General features: G+C 50.7%; 9 protein-coding genes across 9 annotated transcripts; 5 read left to right on the top strand and 4 right to left on the bottom strand.

Moving 5' to 3' along the window:
- The first annotated feature begins 403 nt into the window (after positions 1-403).
- On the top strand, positions 404-2,794 carry BDP55DRAFT_662210 (cytochrome P450). Its single transcript, XM_060574786.1, has 7 exons — positions 404-800; positions 865-977; positions 1,048-1,097; positions 1,148-1,207; positions 1,262-1,588; positions 1,672-2,219; positions 2,311-2,794. Exons 1-7 carry the CDS (start codon positions 732-734, stop codon positions 2,662-2,664), a joined length of 1,521 nt encoding a protein of 506 aa, XP_060430296.1. The 5' UTR covers positions 404-731; the 3' UTR covers positions 2,665-2,794.
- Positions 2,795-3,037: 243 nt separating this feature from the next.
- On the bottom strand, positions 3,038-4,150 carry BDP55DRAFT_693508 (uncharacterized protein; the record flags this gene model as incomplete). The annotated part of the gene is made up of 1 exon (XM_060577230.1): positions 3,038-4,150. The coding sequence occupies one exon, from the start codon at positions 4,148-4,150 to the stop codon at positions 3,038-3,040; it is 1,113 nt and encodes a 370-aa protein (XP_060430295.1).
- A 1,486-nt stretch (positions 4,151-5,636) lies between these two features.
- Positions 5,637-7,399, top strand: BDP55DRAFT_767993 (cytochrome P450; the record flags this gene model as incomplete). Its single annotated transcript, XM_060581008.1, has 3 exons — positions 5,637-5,815; positions 5,883-6,308; positions 6,368-7,399. The coding sequence occupies 3 exons, from the start codon at positions 5,637-5,639 to the stop codon at positions 7,272-7,274; spliced, it is 1,512 nt and encodes a 503-aa protein (XP_060430294.1). The 3' UTR covers positions 7,275-7,399.
- On the bottom strand, positions 7,400-10,439 carry BDP55DRAFT_662208 (cytochrome P450). The gene is made up of 12 exons (XM_060574785.1): positions 10,213-10,439; positions 9,706-10,127; positions 9,479-9,651; positions 9,319-9,394; positions 9,225-9,271; positions 8,739-9,146; positions 8,645-8,686; positions 8,497-8,588; positions 8,349-8,440; positions 8,195-8,296; positions 8,010-8,130; positions 7,400-7,941 (listed from the first exon to the last, which is right to left on the bottom strand). The coding sequence occupies exons 2-12, from the start codon at positions 10,007-10,009 to the stop codon at positions 7,749-7,751; spliced, it is 1,650 nt and encodes a 549-aa protein (XP_060430293.1). The 5' UTR covers positions 10,010-10,127; positions 10,213-10,439; the 3' UTR covers positions 7,400-7,748.
- Positions 10,440-10,569: 130 nt separating this feature from the next.
- Positions 10,570-11,948, top strand: BDP55DRAFT_662200 (alcohol dehydrogenase GroES-like domain-containing protein). The gene is made up of 2 exons (XM_060574784.1): positions 10,570-11,308; positions 11,372-11,948. The coding sequence occupies exons 1-2, from the start codon at positions 10,749-10,751 to the stop codon at positions 11,901-11,903; spliced, it is 1,092 nt and encodes a 363-aa protein (XP_060430292.1). The 5' UTR covers positions 10,570-10,748; the 3' UTR covers positions 11,904-11,948.
- A 546-nt stretch (positions 11,949-12,494) lies between these two features.
- On the top strand, positions 12,495-14,317 carry BDP55DRAFT_112415 (uncharacterized protein). Its single transcript, XM_060565395.1, has 2 exons — positions 12,495-13,543; positions 13,606-14,317. The coding sequence occupies exons 1-2, from the start codon at positions 12,665-12,667 to the stop codon at positions 14,152-14,154; spliced, it is 1,428 nt and encodes a 475-aa protein (XP_060430291.1). The 5' UTR covers positions 12,495-12,664; the 3' UTR covers positions 14,155-14,317.
- Positions 14,318-14,591: 274 nt separating this feature from the next.
- Positions 14,592-16,801, bottom strand: BDP55DRAFT_662195 (uncharacterized protein). The gene is made up of 5 exons (XM_060574783.1): positions 16,374-16,801; positions 16,106-16,315; positions 16,000-16,047; positions 15,882-15,945; positions 14,592-15,825 (listed from the first exon to the last, which is right to left on the bottom strand). The coding sequence occupies exons 1-5, from the start codon at positions 16,691-16,693 to the stop codon at positions 14,818-14,820; spliced, it is 1,650 nt and encodes a 549-aa protein (XP_060430290.1). The 5' UTR covers positions 16,694-16,801; the 3' UTR covers positions 14,592-14,817.
- A 1,164-nt stretch (positions 16,802-17,965) lies between these two features.
- Positions 17,966-18,440, top strand: BDP55DRAFT_112408 (uncharacterized protein). Its single transcript, XM_060565394.1, has one exon. The coding sequence runs from the start codon at positions 18,056-18,058 to the stop codon at positions 18,314-18,316; it is 261 nt and encodes an 86-aa protein (XP_060430289.1). The 5' UTR covers positions 17,966-18,055; the 3' UTR covers positions 18,317-18,440.
- Positions 18,218-19,553, bottom strand: BDP55DRAFT_112449 (uncharacterized protein). The gene is made up of 2 exons (XM_060565396.1): positions 18,296-19,553; positions 18,218-18,231 (listed from the first exon to the last, which is right to left on the bottom strand). The coding sequence occupies exon 1, from the start codon at positions 19,435-19,437 to the stop codon at positions 18,565-18,567; it is 873 nt and encodes a 290-aa protein (XP_060430288.1). The 5' UTR covers positions 19,438-19,553; the 3' UTR covers positions 18,218-18,231; positions 18,296-18,564.
- Positions 19,554-20,324: the final 771 nt, after the last annotated feature.

Below are 20,324 nucleotides of genomic sequence, written 5' to 3'. Positions count from 1 at the left end.
TGATCAATGAGTGGATTTGGATCGCGATAATTCAAGCTTCAGCTCTTAACCTCGGCCACATATCGCTTACCCGACGTCAATCCAGAACTTGAGGCAAATATCGAACAGATAATTGTTGGATTTCGATCCCTGTCACCTGCCACCATAGAGCCCAGGCTCTGGATGCAAACTGGTCCCTGCAGCTTTGTCTTAGTGGACTCCGAATCCGCGGCCAGGGCCGGTCTTACACCCCCACGCCTGGAGCAAGTGGACTCGGCAGGATCAGCTCGGCAGGATCACGTCTTATGCCTCCGAAGGTGTGAGAAAGCCCTCCGAACGGCTTGATTAGGAACTTACGAGTACATTGTGGGGGGGAGCCGATTGGCCAGAGTCATTCTTCAGAAACAATCCTTCGGACAGGGTCCAGACGACTACCTTATGCTTTTGGATGATGAGGAGAGTAGTGCGTAAATCTGTGTGAAAGAATCCGATCGCCGAGTCGGTGACTTTGCCTGCAGATGTGGCGTCAGAGGCCGGATTATCGCTATCTGTCGCCGTGCACGCACGCTGTGGCCTGGTATGCACTAAGTATGCTTGATAACCGCGCGATTGTTCGGTCTAAGGCTTTCTTCCCTTTCTAACCCGTGATGATAATATGAGGTCTTACATGTAGTAGCAGCATTCTGTTAAACTTGGAATTGGGTTGCTGGGCCAAATTTTCAAATTGGGGCATCAATCTGACTGCCGCCAACATGCTGAATCTCGAGTTTTCTGGTACGGGTTGGGCAACTCGAGATAACGCCACGATTGCTGTTGGTTGCGTAAGTGACCCCTCGTATCTGATTGAAGAGATGCGCAAATTGCAGAGTGCCTAACAGTGCCTAGATTATCGCCTATAGCGTGATTCGAACCATCTACTTGGTTTGTTTTCATCCTCTGGCCAAATATCCCGGACCCAAGATTGCTGCAGTTTCCAATGTCTGGTATGGATACCAATGGTAAGTCGATGAGACTAGATGGACAGAATGCATTGAAGGAAAGCGCTAAGACTGACCTTGTGCTCCTTAGGCTATCTGGCCGCTACCCATGGGCGATGCAACGGGCCTTCAAAGAATATGGTTAGCCCAATTCACTTCCTAGTGACGAATTGGCCTTCTGATATGAGTAGGCGATGTTGTTAGAATTGCTCCCAACGAGCTGGTCTTCATTACCCCGAAAGCTTACACAGGTACGTCTTCTGGAAACACATGTTGATGCTGAATTCTCTAATGCAAAGTTCAAGATATCTACACCAGCAGCATCAATGGACGACCTGGCTTCGTCAAGTCGGACATGCTTGACACTGGAGACAAGTATGAAGGCTTGGCTTCGGAGAGAGACATCGACAAGCATCGAGCTGCCCGCAAGCAGCTGGCCCCTGCATTCAGTCCCCGTTCATTGAAGCAGTATGAACCCATCATTCATGCCGACGTAGACGAGTTTGTGGAAGTGCTTGAGAACTCACCTGCCACTGAAGAGGGGGTTGACATTGCTCCATGGTTTGAGAGAGCTACTTGCGATCTTGGTGGCTCGATCACTCTCGGCCACAATTTCAGAAACATTCAATCTGGTACGTTAAGCCGCGTCTATTGTACTTAAGAGCTCTTTCGAGTCATTTGCTATGACATGACGGCTAATATGGACGCCGAATAGGCCAAAACCACCCTATCTTAGAGTCACTGCTGCGCATCGGTCACTGGGCCACATTCCGCAACGTCATGCGCCGCTTCCCCCTGCTCTACCCGCTGTCATATGTCTTCTTGCCGCCAAAGGTTGCGTTCAGCTACTTCAGAGCTCACTCGACGAGCAAGAAGCTCATTCGAACCCGTGTGGAGGAGCGACACGACCGTAAGGACCTGGACTACATGGCACAGTTTCTGAAAAACGAGGAGGCGCTTCCGCCCAATGGATTTCTCGTGTCTCAAGCCGGCCATTTAATTCTTGATCATTACGAATCCTCGAGCGTTTTGACAGCTGGCATATGTTTCTTGACAACGAACGATGAAATCATGGACAAGCTGCAGACGGAATTGAGGGCAACCTTCAAGTCATATGAAGATATCACTGAGGATAAACTTCAGGATCTGCCTTGGCTGAATGCAACTATTGAGGAGGTCATTCGACTTCACACAAACGTCCCCTACGGGCTCCCAAGAATCAGTCCTGGCCATACCGTTGATGGGAACTACGTAGCGAAGGGCGTAAGTTATACAGTCTACTCTCCAGCTACTCATCCGACATCATTGTCTTCTCGTTCTTTTCGTGGGCACATCAAACTAATCTCAGACTCAGGTCGTCGTTTCGTCTTGCGCATATGCCACAACGCACTCAGAGAAGTACTTCAACAAGCCGTACGAATTCAAGCCTCAGCGATGGCTCCCCAAAGACCACGCAGAGCATGACCGTACCTTTGATGACGATGACCGAGCTGCTTTTAGGCCTTTTAGTGCCGGATCTCGTAACTGCCTCGGCCAGGCTATGGCCTATTTGGTGCTTCGCATCATGTTTGCGAAGCTTTGCTGGAAATTCCAGTGGGAACTCTTAAACAAGAGTGAGATGGATTGGGACCGGGATCTGCGGCTTTACATAGTATGGCAAAAGCCAAAGGTGCACGTTCGCATCACTCCATTCGAGAGAGAGGTGTGATCAGAGACGTTGCATGTGCCAAGTCTTGTGCAGACGTCCAATACATGTATGTAACGACTAGTTAAGCTTTAGCTTTGAAACATGCACTCCGTTACTCTATGTTTCTAGATACTTATATTGAATCAGTTGAAAAATGCTTAGAAGTAGGAACCGGCGCGATGAATACGGTGATGCTTCGTGATGAGGGCTGTCGCTCCTATCCAGAAGTTCCCCTGTTTCTATGGAGACTTGTGTATATGAGAGACCTACTCTCTTACTACTTTCACGGATTTACTATGGCTTCAATCACAAGGTCCGTGCAAGGATTATAACAGCAAAGTAACTATGATTCCGAAGTCGTGGTATTCTAATACCACGCCGTTGCCCCTGTCGTCTACGTACTAGAGCCTCTAATTCGGTTACTAGCCTGTCTAATGGTCTGGAAAGTCTCCCTCGTTTGTCTCATAACGCCCCGAACGATTTCAGAAGTCTCCATGCGACCAAGAATCCCAACCTCATCCTCGTTCGCGCCATCTCGTTGGTCCCAGATTCGAAACTCTGCAGGAAGACCCATGAGCCGCTCCACCGTATGCATCTGGTACTCGAAGACTTGAGTCATCATCATGAGCTGTATGCTTGTCGGCTGCGCTAATAGCTGAGCCGAACCCACAGTCGATGAACCCGATCCAGATCCTTCGCGCAGACACCCGCTCATGCGGTTGAACACAATCTCAAAGAGTTCACCAAGCTGGACGTACGTTGACAGCAGCATCAAAGTCAAAGAGAGTGCCGGCGGTGGTCCTGGGGTCACTGTCTCCAGAACAGTTGCGAATCGCATCGTTACGTTTAGAACACGATTCCAAATGTCAAGGTCTCGTCCTGCCGGTGACCCTGTATCTTTCCCACGTTGAAAGGCATCCTTTGCGAGATGTGGATTCCAGGACTCCCATGGTTCATCTTTGAGCTCCGCCAATTGATGAAAAATGCTGCCAAGGAGTCCTACCACATGGACCCCCGTCTCGCCGGCGTTCGATGTGCTAGGCGTGGCGATCCCGCTTCGACCGGAAAGCTTGTCTTCGGTATCCGTCATTGGCTCGTGGAGATCCCTGTGCAAGTGTTCGGCCATTTCGTTTAAGTCTCCAAAGTCGAGATCGGGGACACTCAAGTCGGAGAAGACGTGTGAGTGTGCTCTTGACGAGGGGATGGTGGGCTCGTCGGACGTTGACATCGCAGTCGGGAAGTTCGACGCATCTAACCACATGGCCGAGGCGGTAGTGACGTGATCCAGTGCCCTGTTGCTGGTGAAGAACTGGGAGGGGCCTGGATCTGGCGGTTGGCTCTGTGCTGTCGTCGCAGGATCCGTACCCATTGTGACACGCACACCACGATGCGTCGAGGGACGACCATTTCTGGCACCGTACAGCGATCGACTGTTCTCTACCTGGCCACGGTGGTTCGCGTGTATTGGAGGCCGTCCCAGTGGCCGGCCGATGCTAGTGACACACATCGCACCTAGACGGAGACAGCGCTCGCAGGTGCCACTATCCGGCTGGCTTCGGGGACATTTGAGCTTCTGCTCCCGGCACCGGTCGCAAGCATATCTCTTCGCTGTCTGGTTGTTCATAGTGCCGGGAGGTTGTTCCGATTAATCGTCCGTGCGAAATGATCAGGGGTTTGTCGCTCCGCGCATCAGTCTCTTTCGGTGTATTTGAAGTCGTTCGGGGCTGGAGCCAAGACGTTCGGAGCCTCAAAGAATCTTTTAGTCGTGTTTTTGAACAACTTTCAGACGAAAGAATGTGACATTCCAATGCGCAACCACTGAATCCTACGCTTTCCTAATCCGTTCAAACGTATGTTCTTCGCCTTTCAGCCCACTTTCTTGCTTCTCGGTAGACTACTTGGGCGTCGAGGGCTCTCGCTCATGCAAGTTGAAACTCTGTAAATGTCTCAAACTTGACAGCTTTGGAAAGTGATCAAGACATGCTGTTCAAGGGAAGCAATGCAGACATCTTACAGGTTCCTTATCCACTAGATTCCTGGTTGTAGGAATGCGTTATTCGTGGGGTTCCATCGACAACTGACTAGTGTCCCTAGGTCTCCCGCCACTCGCGTAGCATGTCCAATTACACCAAGACAATAACGGCTTATTATCCGTGAAAACCCCCTCTCTTTTCAATCTCACCGACTAGAGCTCTAGGCAACTGCTTGGAAGATGCAGTGAGGGCTGTCCTTGGCAACGGGTCGCATCCGATGTGGGTTTCCTCGAGACTCGGTTGCTTAGTCTTGGCGCTAATACCATCCAGCCGGCGAAGGAGTTAATTGTGGGAAGTTTCCCCTACCGGAGCAGTCCTTTGCCTGGTTAAGCCCAGCAGCCGGGGGGGCATGGCCAGATCTGTCCAATTTCTTGTACTTTTTCGTAAAGTGAATAAATGATTAGCGTCCCGGACAGGCCCGCTGAGGATTGGTATGCGGGGAGTGGTACGGGCCGCGTGTACCGGTTGTGATGCCGTGCATCCACAGAGCTACACAAAGTTTTTGGTTGACTACCTCACTCGTACATCTTTGATTCATGGTAAGCGCTCAGCCCCAAAAACATAGCTCGTCCCATGCAGTCAGCAATACCCCGGACACAGTCAGCGTTTTCTCGACCTGAAACGGACATACGGGTAAGCAATTGTTCGGCCACTTTACACAAAGGCACCGAGAGGGCGTGTTTGAATCAGACGATCGCCCCACCGGTGGAGGAATTGGAACCCTGGATGAACGTGGGGCTTAACATCCTTCGATCCACACTCGGGATAAGTTTCGTTCTTTCATACAATCTAGAATACAAGGAATTCTCCAAATGGCTACGTGTGCACCCACATATCTAAGCAGTCGTCATAAGTTCCGACAACTGTCGGACCTAAAGACATCCACAAGGGTTTTCCAACGGCACAAAGCCACGAGCCTCCTGAGCCCAGGGAAGAGTCGTTGGCATTGATACTAGCACAATGCTTCGCGAAATTCTGTATGGACTCACTGGCTTGATTCTGCTGGCCTATGCCGCAGATTTCTTTTACAATGCCGGAGATGATCCCAATGAGCCGATTCGGATACGTTCGAGGTTCCCCCTCATCGGACATGTCCTGGGACTGATGAGCCAAGGGCCAACCTACTACAGAAAGACGAGGTGCGTTAACTCACTTTGAGTTGTGAGGCAAATTTCAATTGCATCTAATGACCCAAATCTTCGGCAGCAATTCTACCGAAGCCGAGATCTACACCCTGGGATGTTTTAAGTTCAAGGTGTACATCAGCGCTTCCAGCCGGCTTTTACCCTTCATCCAGAAACAATCAAGAGCTCTATCGTTCCGACCTTTTCTCCAGCTCGTTGCAAGAAAGTACGGCGATGCTTCAGATGCGGCTTATGAGATCTTTGGAGGCAGTCTGCCCGATGATTTGAGTCAGTCGGTGAAGATGAGCTTGGCTCCAGGTCGCCATCTTGACGAACTGAGTTTGAGAATGGGCAAAAGAGTTTTGGTCGACATCGATAACTTGCTTTCATCCAGGGGTGAGTTGCCATTATTGTCTTGGGCTAGACATGTTGTCGTCCAAGCAACAAGTTGTGCCGTCTATGGAGAGAAGCACCCTTTTCTCGACCAAGAAATCGAGAGTTCTTACTGGTAGGTCCCAGTTTCTTTCGGGATTTCAACTGCATTGCCATGCTAACCAGATTGCACAGGAAATGGATGACATATCTTACTGCTCATTTGGTCGGCTGGCTTGATGTTACAAAGAAGGGATATGCGGCACGAGAGAAGGTTTTTCAGTCATACATCAAGTACTGCAAGAAGCTTCCCCCAGAAAGTTCGCACCTGATGAAGGAGCACCAGCGTGTTCTGGGAGAGGCTGGCATATCTAATACGGACAAGGCCAAGCAGGCCGCCATCTTCACCATTGCCTCCTTCAGCAACTCAGCACCAACTCTGTACTGGACCTTGTGGGAACTCTTCTCCCGTCCCGAAATTCTGGAAGAGGTGAGGGGAGAACTCACAAAACATGCAGTTGCCAAGCTGGAAGACGGAGAATTCGTACTTGACGTCGCCGCACTCAAGTCTCGGTGTCCGCTCCTCCTCTCGGTGTTTCAAGAGACGCAGAGAACTCGTCACGTCAATCCCAGTTTCCGCAAAGTCTTGGCCGACACGCTTCTGGATGACAAGTATCTCTTGAAAGAAGGCAATTACCTCCAGGTACCCGGAAACGTCATTCACAGCGAAACTGGCATTTGGGGTCCGACAGCTTTGCAATTCGATCCCTATCGGTTCATCCCCAAGAAAGGAGGCGAGCGAGATTTATCTACCGCCAGCGGCTTTGTCCCGTGGGGTGCTGCGCCGTATCTCTGCCCGGCGAGACAGTTTGCCGCAACCGAGATTCTCATCATAGCTGCCCTGCTTGCCATAAGGGCCGATATATCGCCTACGAGTGGAATTTGGGACAAGAACCCAGCATTGAATCACGCAGACCTTGCCACGCTCTCGCCTCCCACGAAGGATGTTGAGATGAGTGTAAGTGTCAGGGAAGAGTGGGCTGGCAAGTGGACCGTCAAGATGGGTGAAAGTCGAAGCCGTGTTCCTCTCGCCTCCGGATAGTTGGAACGCCGTCCATTGAGGATTCTGATATTTTATTGCCTTATCTATAGAAACAGCAATGTTGGCAGCTATCACTAAATACACATACTTTTGCAATCCTTCAATAAAACCCAATACCCCAATATACCTGGATACTTTAGGAATCAGAAAGAGGACGTTCGCAAAAATAAGATAGAGAAGGTAGTCTTCTATCAAGCGCATTATCAAGAGCCTTTAGATGAAGTCTGCTGGACCAAATTTCTCACCCTCATCATGAGCAAGAGCGATCCGGGAGTTCAAGTAAGTCTCTCCTGAGATTCTGATCTAACGTTTTGAAGGATTTTGCATGTCACCCAATCTTTCTACGGGCTATCTGGAACAATTGTAACATGTCTGATGGGATCTTGCGTGTCCACACACGAGTATCGAATTCTTTTCAGGGATAGATCGCGATCTAAATAGTCTATCCGAACGGACCCAATGTAGCAAAATGTTCTAGTTGCCTTTGCTCTTCTTGACAAACTCACACATACATGGATGCGCCATCTTCAAGTTCAGTTCAATGCGAATCTGCTGTTCGGGCTGTCCCGGAGGAATCCGGATCTCCTGGTATTCTTGGCAAATTCTTGCCAGGACGTACTCCATCTGCTGTTGTCCAAACTTCTGACCGAGGCAGTGGCGAGGACCACTGGAAGGCGTTCAGGTTAGCTTCGTCGTGTTTTCAATTCGTCGTTCCAAGGGACTATGAGGGCTTACTGGTTGTACGGAATGAAGTGCCAGCGATTGATGTTAGCTCCTTCCCAGCGCTCGGGTCGGAACTCGAGCGCATCCTCACCGTAGATGTCTTTCCGGCGTTGTAGACCACCCAGGGAGTAAACTTTGATGGTCTGTTAGCAACAGTTTCGCCCAATGATTCATGTTGTTTCGTCAGTGCCACTTACTGATGGTTGTATCCTTGGGAACTGCGACAGGGTCTCTGCCGCTCTTTCCTCCCCCGATCGGCAATGTAGCGTCTTTCAGAGCCATTCTGACATTCATACCAACTGGTCAAAATTAGCTGCTGAGCATTCAATGCTTCGACTACCTGTCACTTACGAGGGTGATACAATCGGAAAGTCTCATTGATGACATGTCGGATGTACGTCATCTCTTTAAGATCAGATGCTGAAGGTGGCTTGTCGCCGGATCTAACAAAGCATGAGTATACCTCGCTGTCGCTGTCGATGGGTAACAGAATGCTTACACTCGCTCAACCTCGGCTTGCATCTTCTTCATGACGTTGGGATACTTCCCCATGAGGAAGATAGCCCATGCAATGAGGATTGCCGAGGGGTCCTGGGATACTCAGTCAGAACTCGGGGGTTTCACAGTGTCTCACTGGCTTGACATACCTTTCCGCCAAGCATGATGGTCATCATGGAGTCTTTGATATCCTGTAGCTTTAGTTAGAATGATACTTTTCGTCCCTCAATGATGCCTGCTTACCTTAACACTCTTCTTCTGGCTCACAAGATCGTCCAACATGTTGTAATTTTCGGCTGACTTCTTTGACAAGTCTCTCGCATACGCGCGTTCGACAATGCCCGAGGTGTAGCCATTCAATTCCTTGAGAGCCTTGGGGGCCAGGTACTTGTCCTTGACGTAGTAGGCGTTCTTTCCGAACAACATGCGTGCCGTGTTGATAGGGTGGAGAGTCTCCATTGGGTCCCTGAAAGGATGGTGTCCAGTGAGGGACTCAGCCGACTCGCCGAAAAACACCTCAGAGACGACATCGAGTTGGTAACGGTCGGCGACATCGTAGACCTCGATTGGCTTTCCCACGTTGAAGCGCTTGAAGAGTTGCAAGGCATGCTTTTCGGTGATCTCAAGATCATCCGAGCGCATCTTCATGACCTAGGTATGGGATTTACGTTGTCAATAATAGAGTCTTGATATGCCCGCATGATGCCAGAGCACGATTGTAGTACTTACATGGCCCTTGATGCGCTCTTTGCTGTTGTGCCAGTCTTCTCCGTCCACTGTTGTACATCAGTAAGAAGTTTTTGATTAGCTCGTGACGACTCACCAACGAAGATCTGCGTTTCTCCCAGCATGTCTCCCCAGATACGCTTAGTGACTTCGCCTCTTCCGAAGCTGGACCACTTTTTCACGGTATTAGTTGTCGCTCATAGATCAGAAATCTTCAATGATATTTTGATGTGGCTTAAACAAAACGCTAAGCGTACCTCTGTGGACATGATCGCCTTGATGTTGGCAGGCTCATCGGTGAAGATGAGACCTGTGCCAAACATGCGCATCTCAACTGTTCGGCCAGGCACGGCCTCAAGCCAGCTATTGACGAGCTCGAAGAAGGTGAACTTGAAAAATCGGTACAAAGAATACACAGCCAAGTCAATTCCTGCGGCACAACTTGTGAGTATTGTGCAACGTCTCTATAGGTGTGAGTACCAACCAAAAGGGGCCTTGAAGGGAACCAAAGGGGGCGGGGAGCCAAAATCGCGAAGCCTCTTGTCGCGACGCGACTTCGCTCCCCAATCGAAAACATAGATGCTTGCGATCAGCAAAGAAGAATATGCTGCCCAATTCCAGCTCTTGGCCATTTCCTGAGTCAGCTTCGAGGATGCAAGAGTGTTCAGGTTTGACTTGATGGCATCCGGAATGTATGGACTGATGACGCTAACGACGTTGCCAGCAAAGTCGGTCAAGTTGCTGGACAAAGTCGTAGGCAACCCCGCTAAGGGAATCGAAGAGGCCATGATTGCTTAGAGTTCTGGATTCTCCTCTGTCGTAACAATGACGAAGGCTTGGAAAACTGAAAATGCAACAGCACCTCTTCAGATTCTGCCCGTTGCGTGAGATATAATAACTGGACTACTTGAGGCAGTTCAGAAGTTGTGGCTTGGTGGGATGTGGGGGCAACGCGCAGCGAGTTAACAACGTCACAAATGGGATGACTTACAAGCCTGGACCAGACTAAGATCCTGGGGGCCCAGAACAGGATGGTCTGGTAATCCTTCGTGATACATCATGCAGGGCCCTCGCCTGACGTGAACTGTCGTCTTACGAGCCTCCCGCCGAGGGGTTCCAAAAACTTCAGTCCGCTTACCGGATGGATTGAGCCGAGTCTGGTTCGCATGAGGAGTGGAGTTTGACATCTTTCTCAGGCGGACTCGGACCCAGCTTCGGGAACTTGTAAGCGCTGGGGGCCGTGCCTGTCCGCCGGACCCACTTCGGTTCGGAGCCCGGAGTCGGAGGATTATTCGGAGGCTTACCTACTTGTATCCGAACAAGGAATGACATGCAGGCTCGATCCTTCGAACATCTGACGCATCATCTTTGGCGATATCTGGAAGCCTGTCAAGGGACCCTGCATTGAATGCTGAACACAAGGTTCCACGGTGCACTCACCAGACCATCGCAATAAAAGAGGGCAACCTGGGGACGACGGTTTTTGAATGCCATTAGGTGGTGAACTTCAACAGCAAAGTCGCAAAAATGGCCAAAGGAACGACAATCACAGCCCTTACTCAATCACCAAATGGCGGGGGCCCACCGCTGGTCTCGCGAGACCGACCTATGCCGCAAATCAGAGAAGCCCACGATGTCGTCGTCAGGGTTTCGGCTGTCGCGCTGAACCCGACTGATTACAAGATGCCAGACTATCATCCCGTGCCCAATGCCATCATGGGATGTGACTTCATGGGAACCATTGTCGCTGCTGGCCCTGAAGTCGACGGCACGTGCGTAGGGATGCGGGTCTGCGGCCCCATGCACGGCTCAAATCCTGGTAACCCGGATTCTGGAGCGTTTGCTGAGTACCTCATCCAAGATAGGCGTCTTCTTGTGCGGGTGCCAGACTCGTGGAGTGACCTCGAGGGCGCAGCGCTTGGAGGAGTGGGATGGGCGACTGTAGCATTAGCTATGGAGGATTCGCTTCTCTTAACAGGCACTCCGTCAAAACCTGCTCCGTTACGGTCTGACGGGACTCGCGTGCCTGTTCTGGTATATGGTGGTGCTACAGCCACTGGTACCATGGCTTGCCAATTGCTATCGAGGTACGTGCGACTGGAACCATTTCGAGCCCTGGTTAAAGCGAATGGTCTAACATAGCTTTGCAGTGCTGGCTACGACCCCATTGTAACCTGCTCTCCGGCCTCCGCGGCTCTCGTGAAGAAGTATGGAGCAGCTTCTACAACACCCTACTCCTCGCCGACGTGCGGAGAGACAATCCGCGAGGCGACAAAGGGTACCATTCGAGCAGCCATCGACTGCATCACCACGCCAGAATCGGTAAAATGCTGCTTCACCGCTCTGGGTCGCGCTGGCGCGAGGTATGCATCCCTCGAACATGCCCCCGATGAGTGGAGGACAAGAAAGGCAGTCAAGATGGATATGCCCATGACATACGTGGTCATGGGCCATGAGGTGAAGCTTGATGGAGTGTACCACCGCGATGCGGACCAGTCCAAATTTGACCTGGGAGCGAGGTGGGCGCTCGAGGTCCAGATCTTAGTGGACGAGGGACGTCTGAAGTGTCACCCAGCCCGCGAATTGCCCGGCGGTTGGCAAGGAGTGATTCAAGGTCTGGAAATGTTGAAGTCGGGCCAAGTCCGAGGACAGAAGCTTGTGGTGAGGGTGGGAAGTGCCTGAAGACATTTCTATAGTTGTAAGGATGATACATGTATCAAACACATAACAATTGAAGTATATTACTAGTTCACTGTCTCGATTTGATTCTCTAGATTTGTCTTTCCCTAAGAACATGTGACAATGGCTCCCTGAGTACGGATGTCTCTCTGCCTTTGTCACAGGTAGTAAGTAGCCTTTACGATATTTAACGTTTAGTTTACTAACGTGATTGGCGGAGGGCTCTCTAGAGCTTCAATTGTCACCGCAGATACGTTAAGACCATGTACAGCAGCTGTCCTCTTCAACCTAGGTGACACGATTGCGCAACAGCAGCACCTCTCCTGAAAACATGAAATAGATCTTCCAATTCCGATAGGTGACTTTCCGTGACGTAAATCGAGACTCATCCTTCCGAGTGATCTAGCTCCCACTTATAAGTCTCCTGCGGGTGGACCGCCAAGGCCTGTCAGCTTCGGCTCCCTTCAGCCCTATTCGGTGCCTTTGCAGTTCGGTCATGTACATTCGGTACATTTCGCACCAATGATAAGCCCAATTGCATAGGGCTAACTATCAGCTTGCAGCACCTCTGGAGTTGCCTAGGCCTCGTCGTATCATATAACCAACTCCATCATGTTCACATGCCCGTCCCTCAGTGTTCCCATGTTCAACAGCAGTAGTATCATCATCTAGCAGCCAGGCCCATGTGAATTCACAACTGTTACTCGCGTCACTGTCTTCACTTCACACCTCCGGAAAAATTCAATCCTAGACTTTTCGCGAAAATGGCAACAGGAACCGCCGAGGCTACCAAGCCGGCTTCCACAAACGGTTCATCGGAAAAGCCCATTCAGCCCATACCAGCTTCCGGCACAAACTACCCGTGGAGCAACAAAGATGGTGCCTGGTATCGTCAATTGGGCTCTATGGAGTCTTTCTATCAGAGTTTGGCGTCTCCCGAAGGTTATCCTGTCCACTGGATGATCGGCTGCAGTGTGACTATCCAAGCCCAAGATGATAGCATCGACAAGGAAGGCTCTCTCAAAAAAGCCTGGAAGGCTGTAGCGAAGGACTTCCCATGCGTTGGCGCCGTCGTGGATCCAGTTTCGCGGGAGATTGTGGCTCGCGAAAATGCTATTACAGACGAGTGGCTACAGAAGAGCTTTCGAGTTCATGATGGAACAACCGCCGACGAACTCTTCTCTGCGTTCAAGAGCCAGTTCCACATCACACTCCATTACATTCGGGATACCAACCAGCTTCTACTCCAGTCACCTCACACTCTGATCGACGGGCGAGGAATGTTGTATCTGTACCATGCCCTGTTTACTACACTGGCTGCTCTACCGGGCGACAACTCTCAGGCACAACACGAGACGTCCGGAGCACCAAATCTTTCGAAGCCGTACGATGACTGGCTGGGAGTCCCAGCTTCGCCCTCAGGGAAGAATTTTGCCGATGCGCAGTCCATCTTTCAGCGGGTTTTGCAGCAAGAGAAGCCGATCAGGCTCCCTGGTGTCGACTTTACAACCATCCCGCAAAGACCAGTCCACAGAGATCTTGAGGTGGACGAGAAGACAACCTCAACTATCATCAATGCGTGCAAGGAAAAGGGGGTCAGTGTCACTTCAGCATGGCACGCTGCGCTTGCTTTGACAACCCAGGTAAGTTTCATTTTAACACCCAATTGTGAATAGCCGCTCCATGCTAACATCACTATTTGCAGAAACTGCAGTCAGCTAGTGGCGAGGACGGTTCATCCTACGTCTCGTTCACCACCATTGATCTCCGTCGCCATTTCCCATCCTCTTTCATTCCACAGAAACACTCAATCGGGTCACTCCAGACCGCCTTGCCTCTCGCAGCGGACCTCAGCAAGGACAGAACTTTTGATGCTCTCAGCCAATCTCTGCACAAGCAGTATAAAGCGCCTTTCGCTTTCGCCGATAACGATTTTGGGTACCTGACCCCTTACATGGCCATGTCTCGGCAGATCCTCGAAAGTGGCGGTGTGCCACCCAGCAGTACGCCGTCGTTGTCCAGCATGGGAGTTGTTGACGACTATCTTCAACGCCAGTATGGAGCTTGGGGGGTTTCCAACTTTTGGGTGAGCTCCACCATGATGACTGGCGATTTCCAGATGTATCTGTGGACTTTCCGGGGAAAGCTCACCTTTAGTGTGTGCTATAACGAGGCGTTTTATAGCGCGGACAAGGTCGATCGTGTTATGGAGAGCACTAGAGATGAACTAGTTCGTGGCTTGACTCAGCTGTAGGTCGCTGGGGAGCGCCTGGAGCTGGCGCTAGAGCGAAGCCTCATGTGTCCTGGGTCGAGCCCTGCAGCCCCTATTAGGGCCCCAAGTACTACCATAACGCAATTTTGACATGATGTTTGCGCTTTGACATGACTTCGACATGGATTTATCTGTGGAAGCTCAACTTGACTGATGTCTACACTGCCATACATGAATACATCCAACTGTGTACCATATCGTGCGATTTCATTGGAAAGCCAGATTCCGTCAAGGTCGATCTTTTGCTTGTAAAGCCGAGAAAACCCCACCATACATCGCAGTCGAAGGCCCCCTGTAAGTAGCGGTAATGGGGGCTGTTGGCCCGTGGTATTTGAAAATGTCCGATTTCCAGCGTTTTCCTCCTTGGTCAGTAAGTACCTATCAATCGAACATTAAAGCCACGTGGATGCGGTTGTTTTGGGGCTTAAAATTGAGACTCTTCAGTCTTTCTGTGTCATTGTGCTAGCAGGTTGTTCAAGGAACAGTATCTGAAGAGTTTGCAATTTGGTTACTTCCCACTCATGCGGTACCCACCATCATCTCCAGCGCTATCATGTTCTTGAAGCTTCGTCGTTCATCAAAAGTCGGCAATCAAAGAAAATCAGAAATTGCAACGCAACAAACTCTAGGTCAAATCAAGATTCGTCACCATTCAAACGCAATATGCTCTACTTCCGAAGATTTCTCTGTCGAATCCGAAGTTGACAACGGCTCAATATCAATAAAGACAGAAACTTCTTCCCCGGGGATCGATTCTGCAATGCAATCTCGAATAAAGTCTGCGAGATGACGCTTGAGAGCATCGAACTCGTCTTCTCTTCCACAAAGGATCATCTGCTCTGCGTGAGTGTCTCGAGCTTCCATTCGAAGAAGGAGATGCTGGAGCTTAGAGCGCTCGAACTGCAGGGGGAGCTCATCTTCTAGCTCGGCCAGCGTCTTGGTGCGGAAGCTTCCTTTAGGCTTCCAAATGCAGCTTCGGCGGCTTGGGTAGCGGGTGATTATGCGGTACACGAATTTGACCCGCGCTTGACGCAACGATGCCGTCTGGGGTAGGTTGAAACTTTCAACTGGCTCCGGAGCCATGGTCTCTGAGCGTCTCATGTCTGCCAAGGAGGAGACTGCCTTCTTACGGTCGACACCGGGAGTCGCTTGACGCGAGGGGTCGACTGGCGCTGATGCTTCGGGGCTGTTGACATCCTCGTCTGGCCGAGGTGAATGCATCTCAATTTCGGTGTTCTGTTGAACGATGGTTTCATCAGCGAAATCCTCCACACTATCCACACGTGCGCGGACATCTGGTCCCCCTCGGGCACCAGTGAAAGAGCCGCCAGAAGCTTCCAGGTGGGCTTCAGATGAAATGGCGGCGTTGTCAATCTCTGAAGGGTAGTTGTCATCTATAGCAGAGAGTTGTTCGGCTGTTGCGAATCCATCCCGTTGAGGTATCTTACGCTTGCGTGGTGAGACACGGCTTGTTCGGATATCGGTAGGAGTCTTATCTCGCTTCTCCTTTGATTTCTGATCGGAAGACTCGATGTTGTCAACCTTTTGGCGCTTGGCTGGAGGTTCGGAAGGGTTCATCTCGGCGTAGGGCGCGAATTGACGGTCTTCGTTGGGGCCAGCCGAGGACATGGCGGCAAAGGTATGATAATTCAACTCAAGCATGTTAGAGTCACTCTAGTTGGCAACCTTGTACGACGTATCTAGCTTACGGATGTGTTCTCGGCTTGTTGGTCGTAGCCCTCTGGTGCTTGATCGGAGCCTGGGTGGAATGCTCTTGCCAATCGCATTAGTTCTTGAACCTCATCCGAGTTAGGGCCGATTCCATACGGCTCAATAACCTTCGGAGAAGCAGGTGGCTTATCGGTCTTGGTAGAGCTGTGGCATCAAGTGTAAGGCGATGTCTCTTGATACGTGCGGGATGTCGATCACTCACCTTGAGGTGCCCGGCGTTTCAGCCGCATTGGAGTTCGCAAGTGGTTTCTCAAACTCATCTACATCGATCGGATCCTCGTGGCTGAGACCTCTTCCATCGAGTGTGCGTGTGTCGGTTTTGTCCGTTTTCTCCTTGCTCTTTTTGTACTTGAGGTATTGGTGTTGCTGGAGGTTCATTCGCCAAAAGAGCTGCTTCAGGATTCGCTTGATCCTATATTTCTGTCAGCTGGGTGCTTTCTTGATTCTTAAGTATGGCTGTTGTTCCTGACTTGGTCTCATGAACGGAATACTTGAGCTTGTTGACCCAGTTCTGGACAGATTCGTCCGGCCAAAGTCGAGGTCCATTGCCGTCACGGTCGAGATATGCTTGGACCATCTCATCCAGAGCACGCTGATTCTCTGAAGACTTCCAATCGTGCACTGCACTGCTCTCGTGCCCTTGACTGCTCACAAAGGTCTTGCGGAAGGTCCGGACGCTGTCATAGAATAATATTGATTGGCAATGTTCCGAGCGAGAGTCTCCATATCCAAGCTTCTTTCGCAGGGCAGAGATGAATGGAATGGATGAGGGGCTGATGGAAGGCGCCATGGTCACAAGTGATGATTTCACTCCGTGATAGGAAGCAAAAGGCTTGAGTAGAGAAGTCGCTTAAGGCTATCAAACATAAGCTGAGAGTAAGGAATTAGTCATTAGGACTACCGACAGCTATCTCCCTTCTCGACGAAATGGAGGGGAGGGGCTGTCCCATTATATACATAGAAGGGCAACAAGGGTGTGGGGCATGTGACTCAAGTTCTTGAGTATGCCTAACTAACTTGCTTCAAATCAGGCAGAAGGGTGGAAGGGGTTGCAGAGCCGAAAGCCTGAAGGTAGAAGGGTAGAAGAGGATGAACCGGTCGAAAAGAATAGAAAGCCTGGAAAAGATGGAAGAGCTGAAGAGCGACAAGAACATGAAATCATCGAATTGGAATTATTGATAGGGCCAAACTGAACGAACTTAGTGATAATGATTTGAACTTGGCGGGATGGTTGAAAAATGGGATGATCAAAGAAGATAGAATGGTAAAAGGAAAGAGAAACGGCAGACTTGAACAAACGGAATGGGCGGTGTTGGAGTCTGAGCAGTAAGCAGAATAGAGAATGTGCGCAATGATCGAGCAACATAAAATGACAGAAATAATGAAAATGAGTAAAATAGACGCAATATTCACAAGGAGTGAAACGAGAGAAACAAAACGAAAAGAGTGAGATGGGAGCATTACTTAAAACGATTAGAAGTGTTGGAAAATGAAAACGACCGAATCGCAGAATCGTGCGAAAGTACCACCCTGAAAACTTGGAAGTTCGCTCAGTCGAGGAAAATAGTGACATAGACGAAAAGGCCCAGATAAGGAACACGAGTGAAACAGAGAAAACAGAGTGAAATGAGTGCAATAGTTAGAACTGTCGAAAATGGTGGGAAAATGAAAACGACCAAGTCAAGATTTCGTGGAAAAGTGCAATCATGGAAACCAGGGAGAACGCTCGGCGCGTAACTTGCAGAACATCTGCCAACCTTGAACTCAGCTGGCAAGGATTCTTACATCTATCACGTCAATCTACAGAGTCATTGATAGGATGGAATCAGTTCCGGTTGGTCCGGCATTTGGTCGAAGGGTTTTTGTTGGTTTTGTTGGTTGATACGTCTCTTGCGTTGGAACGGTCAGGTCGCAATAGACCAACCCCCTTTCTGCGGCACAGTCAATTCGTGTCTGAGGCCTCCTGCGGGTAGGTTGCAATAATGGATGAATGAGAGTTGTGGGCGACCAGAATCGAGGCCTAGTATTCATTGAACAAGGGAGTACTCGATGGTTAGGTTTGAAGCGAGCGAGGTAGGGGGGTTGGGTGAGAGCATATTGCTCGCTGAGTACTGATTCACATCATCTCAAGTTTTGCACGGGGAAATTCGTGATGATGTACAGTGGATCATCACTGGTAATTCTGGTACTCAAATCTTTTTCACTACACCACACGAAGGGGGCAACTTGTGGACGCCCAACACTACGTCAAACCTTTCTAGCGCCCCGGCCATCAAACAAATGGAAATGGCGCAGATTGCTTTGGCGTTGGTCTAACCAACGGAGATGCTTTGGGGCAAGTCAGTCGAGACGGTCGGGATTTGTGGAGATATTCCGGGTAATTGGTACGGACATGTTCGGCCCCGGTCTTTAAGCAGCCGGTGCACGTGCTTACGACCAAGGGAGCAGTTCTCTCCGCCTCCTCATCACGTTTGCGATAGCACCAGCAAGTTATGTTTTAAGGACTTATTTCTGTCTAAATGCAATGCTAGACTACCGAGATCCCAGACCGAACAGATAGGAAACAAAATGCAAAAGGGAATAGATAACGCCAAGAACTCACAACGCTCGTGTCACATTTGTTTTGGGAATGAGAACATCAAACCTGGTTGAGAAGAGAACTCAACCCACCACGTGAGGAACACCCCTCTTCCACTTGAGTTCCTTACCGTGCTTACTCTTGTGGTGCCTCGACACATTGTCTCGTCTCCCCTCGTGATCGCACCCCTGGTGCGGGCACTGGCGGATCTCGGAGCGCACGTTGTTCTTTTCCGCGACATCCTTGTGGCGCGCCTGCATGTGCCGCTCGAGGTCCCGCACTTGAGCGAACTTGTGCTCGTGACGGCGCTCGGCGCGGCAGATGGTGCAGACGAGAGATTTGCGGTGAACACGCTGGTGCTGCTTCACCTGGGCCTCCTTGGCGAAGGTCTTTGTACAACCATCAATAGTGCAGCTAAAGGGATGGGAGAAGCTGGAAGGGGCGCTTGCGTTGTCTGATCCGGGGGAGGAGATAGTTGTGTCGAGGGGCGAGCCGTCGGTGCTTGCCGGGAACATGGAGTATGGGTCGGTTTCGGGGAAGAAGTCGAGGACAGGCTCGAAGGGGGAGGTATTCGTGCTGCCCATGTAAGAGGAGATCTGGTCAGCGGAAAGGTAGCCTGAGGTAGAGAGGTCGGGCAGAGGGCCGTTGAAGTTGAAGAAGTCGGGGCCTAGACTCTGCGCGACATCGTACTGAACGGTGAGGTCGTTGAAGATGTCCTGAGGAGAATGGGTGTTTTGGTAAGTGGCTTCCATGGTGGATAGGTCGAAGGTGGTCATGTTGTAGTCGCCAGTAGCGAGCATGTCCTGCTGCATGAGCATGGCCCAATCGTCGCCCTCGTCCGGAGCTTCGAAGAGCTCGGAGAAAGGCGAGTTTTGATACGTGTTGTCGTTCATTGCATCGGGTGCAGCACGTACCGGCTGGGCCCCGTAGGGCCAGCCTGTGGTAGTGACCGCCATAACTGCGACTGAGGGGGGGAACCCGGGGTGGTGTGTAGTGTTCTCGCTTGGAAGTCTGCCAACGTTGATCGTTGCAGCAGACAGGTCGTAAAACTCCGTGTTAGGAGTTGTAGGTTGCTGGTAATAAGGGTCGTTTTGATAAAGGGTGATTGACTCGGCGATTTGCTGAGCTATTTGGTTTACGAATGGTTGCGTTTGTGTGAATTCTTGTGGACGGGCGCTATCAAGTTCAGATGGCCGATCGAGAAGTTTTACGACGTACTCAGGTCCTTGGCCAACCTAGGGGTAAGCGTTAGAGGCAAGCGGCGACAGAGATCGTGGAGGCGCCGTCAGCGAGCTTACCGGTGCGAATAACCAACGTCATCTTCACCATATTAGACAGCAACAAACAACGACTGCATCGAGCCGTCGGGCTTCCAAATGGAGACCTGTCGGCATGTTTCCGGGATGTCCAGGGGTGCCATCAGTGCATCGTCTGGGGACTCCGGGACTGGGTTGAGGAAGTCAACAAGGCAAATATCCTCCATCAGTGCAAGGCCCGAAAGCTGTGCTCTCGCCAATTTCTCCCGGACACTGAGGGAACAACAAGCAGTTCTGCGCCTATTGCAATCATCAAGAGAAATCGATGCAAGGTGGGACTAGGTTTGTGTGTTAGCCTCTCGTCTTGAGAGAGAAGAGCTTTTTGTATTCAGTCGTTAACTAACCTTGCGAAGTAACGACAGCACAGGTGGGCGTCGGCGTCTTGTCGACGTCAACAGTGGTGGTGGTGGATATCCTCCATCGTCGGAGCTGCCTCCATCAAAAGGGGAGTCCATCTTCTCGAACTCGACCGGGGTGAAGTTAGGCATTCCCAGCTCGAAAGCAATGGCATCTCCCGTATCGACCGA

The sequence above is a fragment of the Colletotrichum godetiae genome, assembly GCF_030913485.1.
Source record: "Colletotrichum godetiae strain CBS 193.32 chromosome Unknown BDP55scaffold_18, whole genome shotgun sequence".
Lineage (NCBI taxonomy): Eukaryota > Fungi > Ascomycota > Sordariomycetes > Glomerellales > Glomerellaceae > Colletotrichum > Colletotrichum godetiae.
Note: the sequence above shows the minus strand (reverse complement) of the source record. Positions and strands in the feature narration are given on the sequence as shown.

Coding starts and splice junctions, on each gene's coding strand:
- BDP55DRAFT_662210 (XM_060574786.1), top strand. CDS start 732: ATGCTGAATCTCGAGTTTTCTGGTACGGGTTGGGCAACTCGAGATAAC. Junction 978..1,047: donor GTCTGGTATGGATACCAATG/GTAAGTCGATGA, acceptor TGTGCTCCTTAG/GCTATCTGGCCGCTACCCAT. Junction 2,220..2,310: donor GGAACTACGTAGCGAAGGGC/GTAAGTTATACA, acceptor TCTCAGACTCAG/GTCGTCGTTTCGTCTTGCGC.
- BDP55DRAFT_662208 (XM_060574785.1), bottom strand. CDS start 10,009: ATGGCCTCTTCGATTCCCTTAGCGGGGTTGCCTACGACTTTGTCCAGC. Junction 9,652..9,705: donor TCCCTTCAAGGCCCCTTTTG/GTTGGTACTCAC, acceptor GTTGTGCCGCAG/GAATTGACTTGGCTGTGTAT. Junction 8,297..8,348: donor TTTCCGATTGTATCACCCTC/GTAAGTGACAGG, acceptor AATTTTGACCAG/TTGGTATGAATGTCAGAATG.
- BDP55DRAFT_662200 (XM_060574784.1), top strand. CDS start 10,749: ATGGCCAAAGGAACGACAATCACAGCCCTTACTCAATCACCAAATGGC. Junction 11,309..11,371: donor GCTTGCCAATTGCTATCGAG/GTACGTGCGACT, acceptor ATAGCTTTGCAG/TGCTGGCTACGACCCCATTG.
- BDP55DRAFT_112415 (XM_060565395.1), top strand. CDS start 12,665: ATGGCAACAGGAACCGCCGAGGCTACCAAGCCGGCTTCCACAAACGGT. Junction 13,544..13,605: donor CGCTTGCTTTGACAACCCAG/GTAAGTTTCATT, acceptor CACTATTTGCAG/AAACTGCAGTCAGCTAGTGG.
- BDP55DRAFT_662195 (XM_060574783.1), bottom strand. CDS start 16,693: ATGGCGCCTTCCATCAGCCCCTCATCCATTCCATTCATCTCTGCCCTG. Junction 16,316..16,373: donor TATTCCGTTCATGAGACCAA/GTCAGGAACAAC, acceptor ACAGAAATATAG/GATCAAGCGAATCCTGAAGC. Junction 15,946..15,999: donor TCTCCGAAGGTTATTGAGCC/GTATGGAATCGG, acceptor GCGATTGGCAAG/AGCATTCCACCCAGGCTCCG.
- BDP55DRAFT_112408 (XM_060565394.1), top strand. CDS start 18,056: ATGATGTACAGTGGATCATCACTGGTAATTCTGGTACTCAAATCTTTT.
- BDP55DRAFT_112449 (XM_060565396.1), bottom strand. CDS start 19,437: ATGGCGGTCACTACCACAGGCTGGCCCTACGGGGCCCAGCCGGTACGT.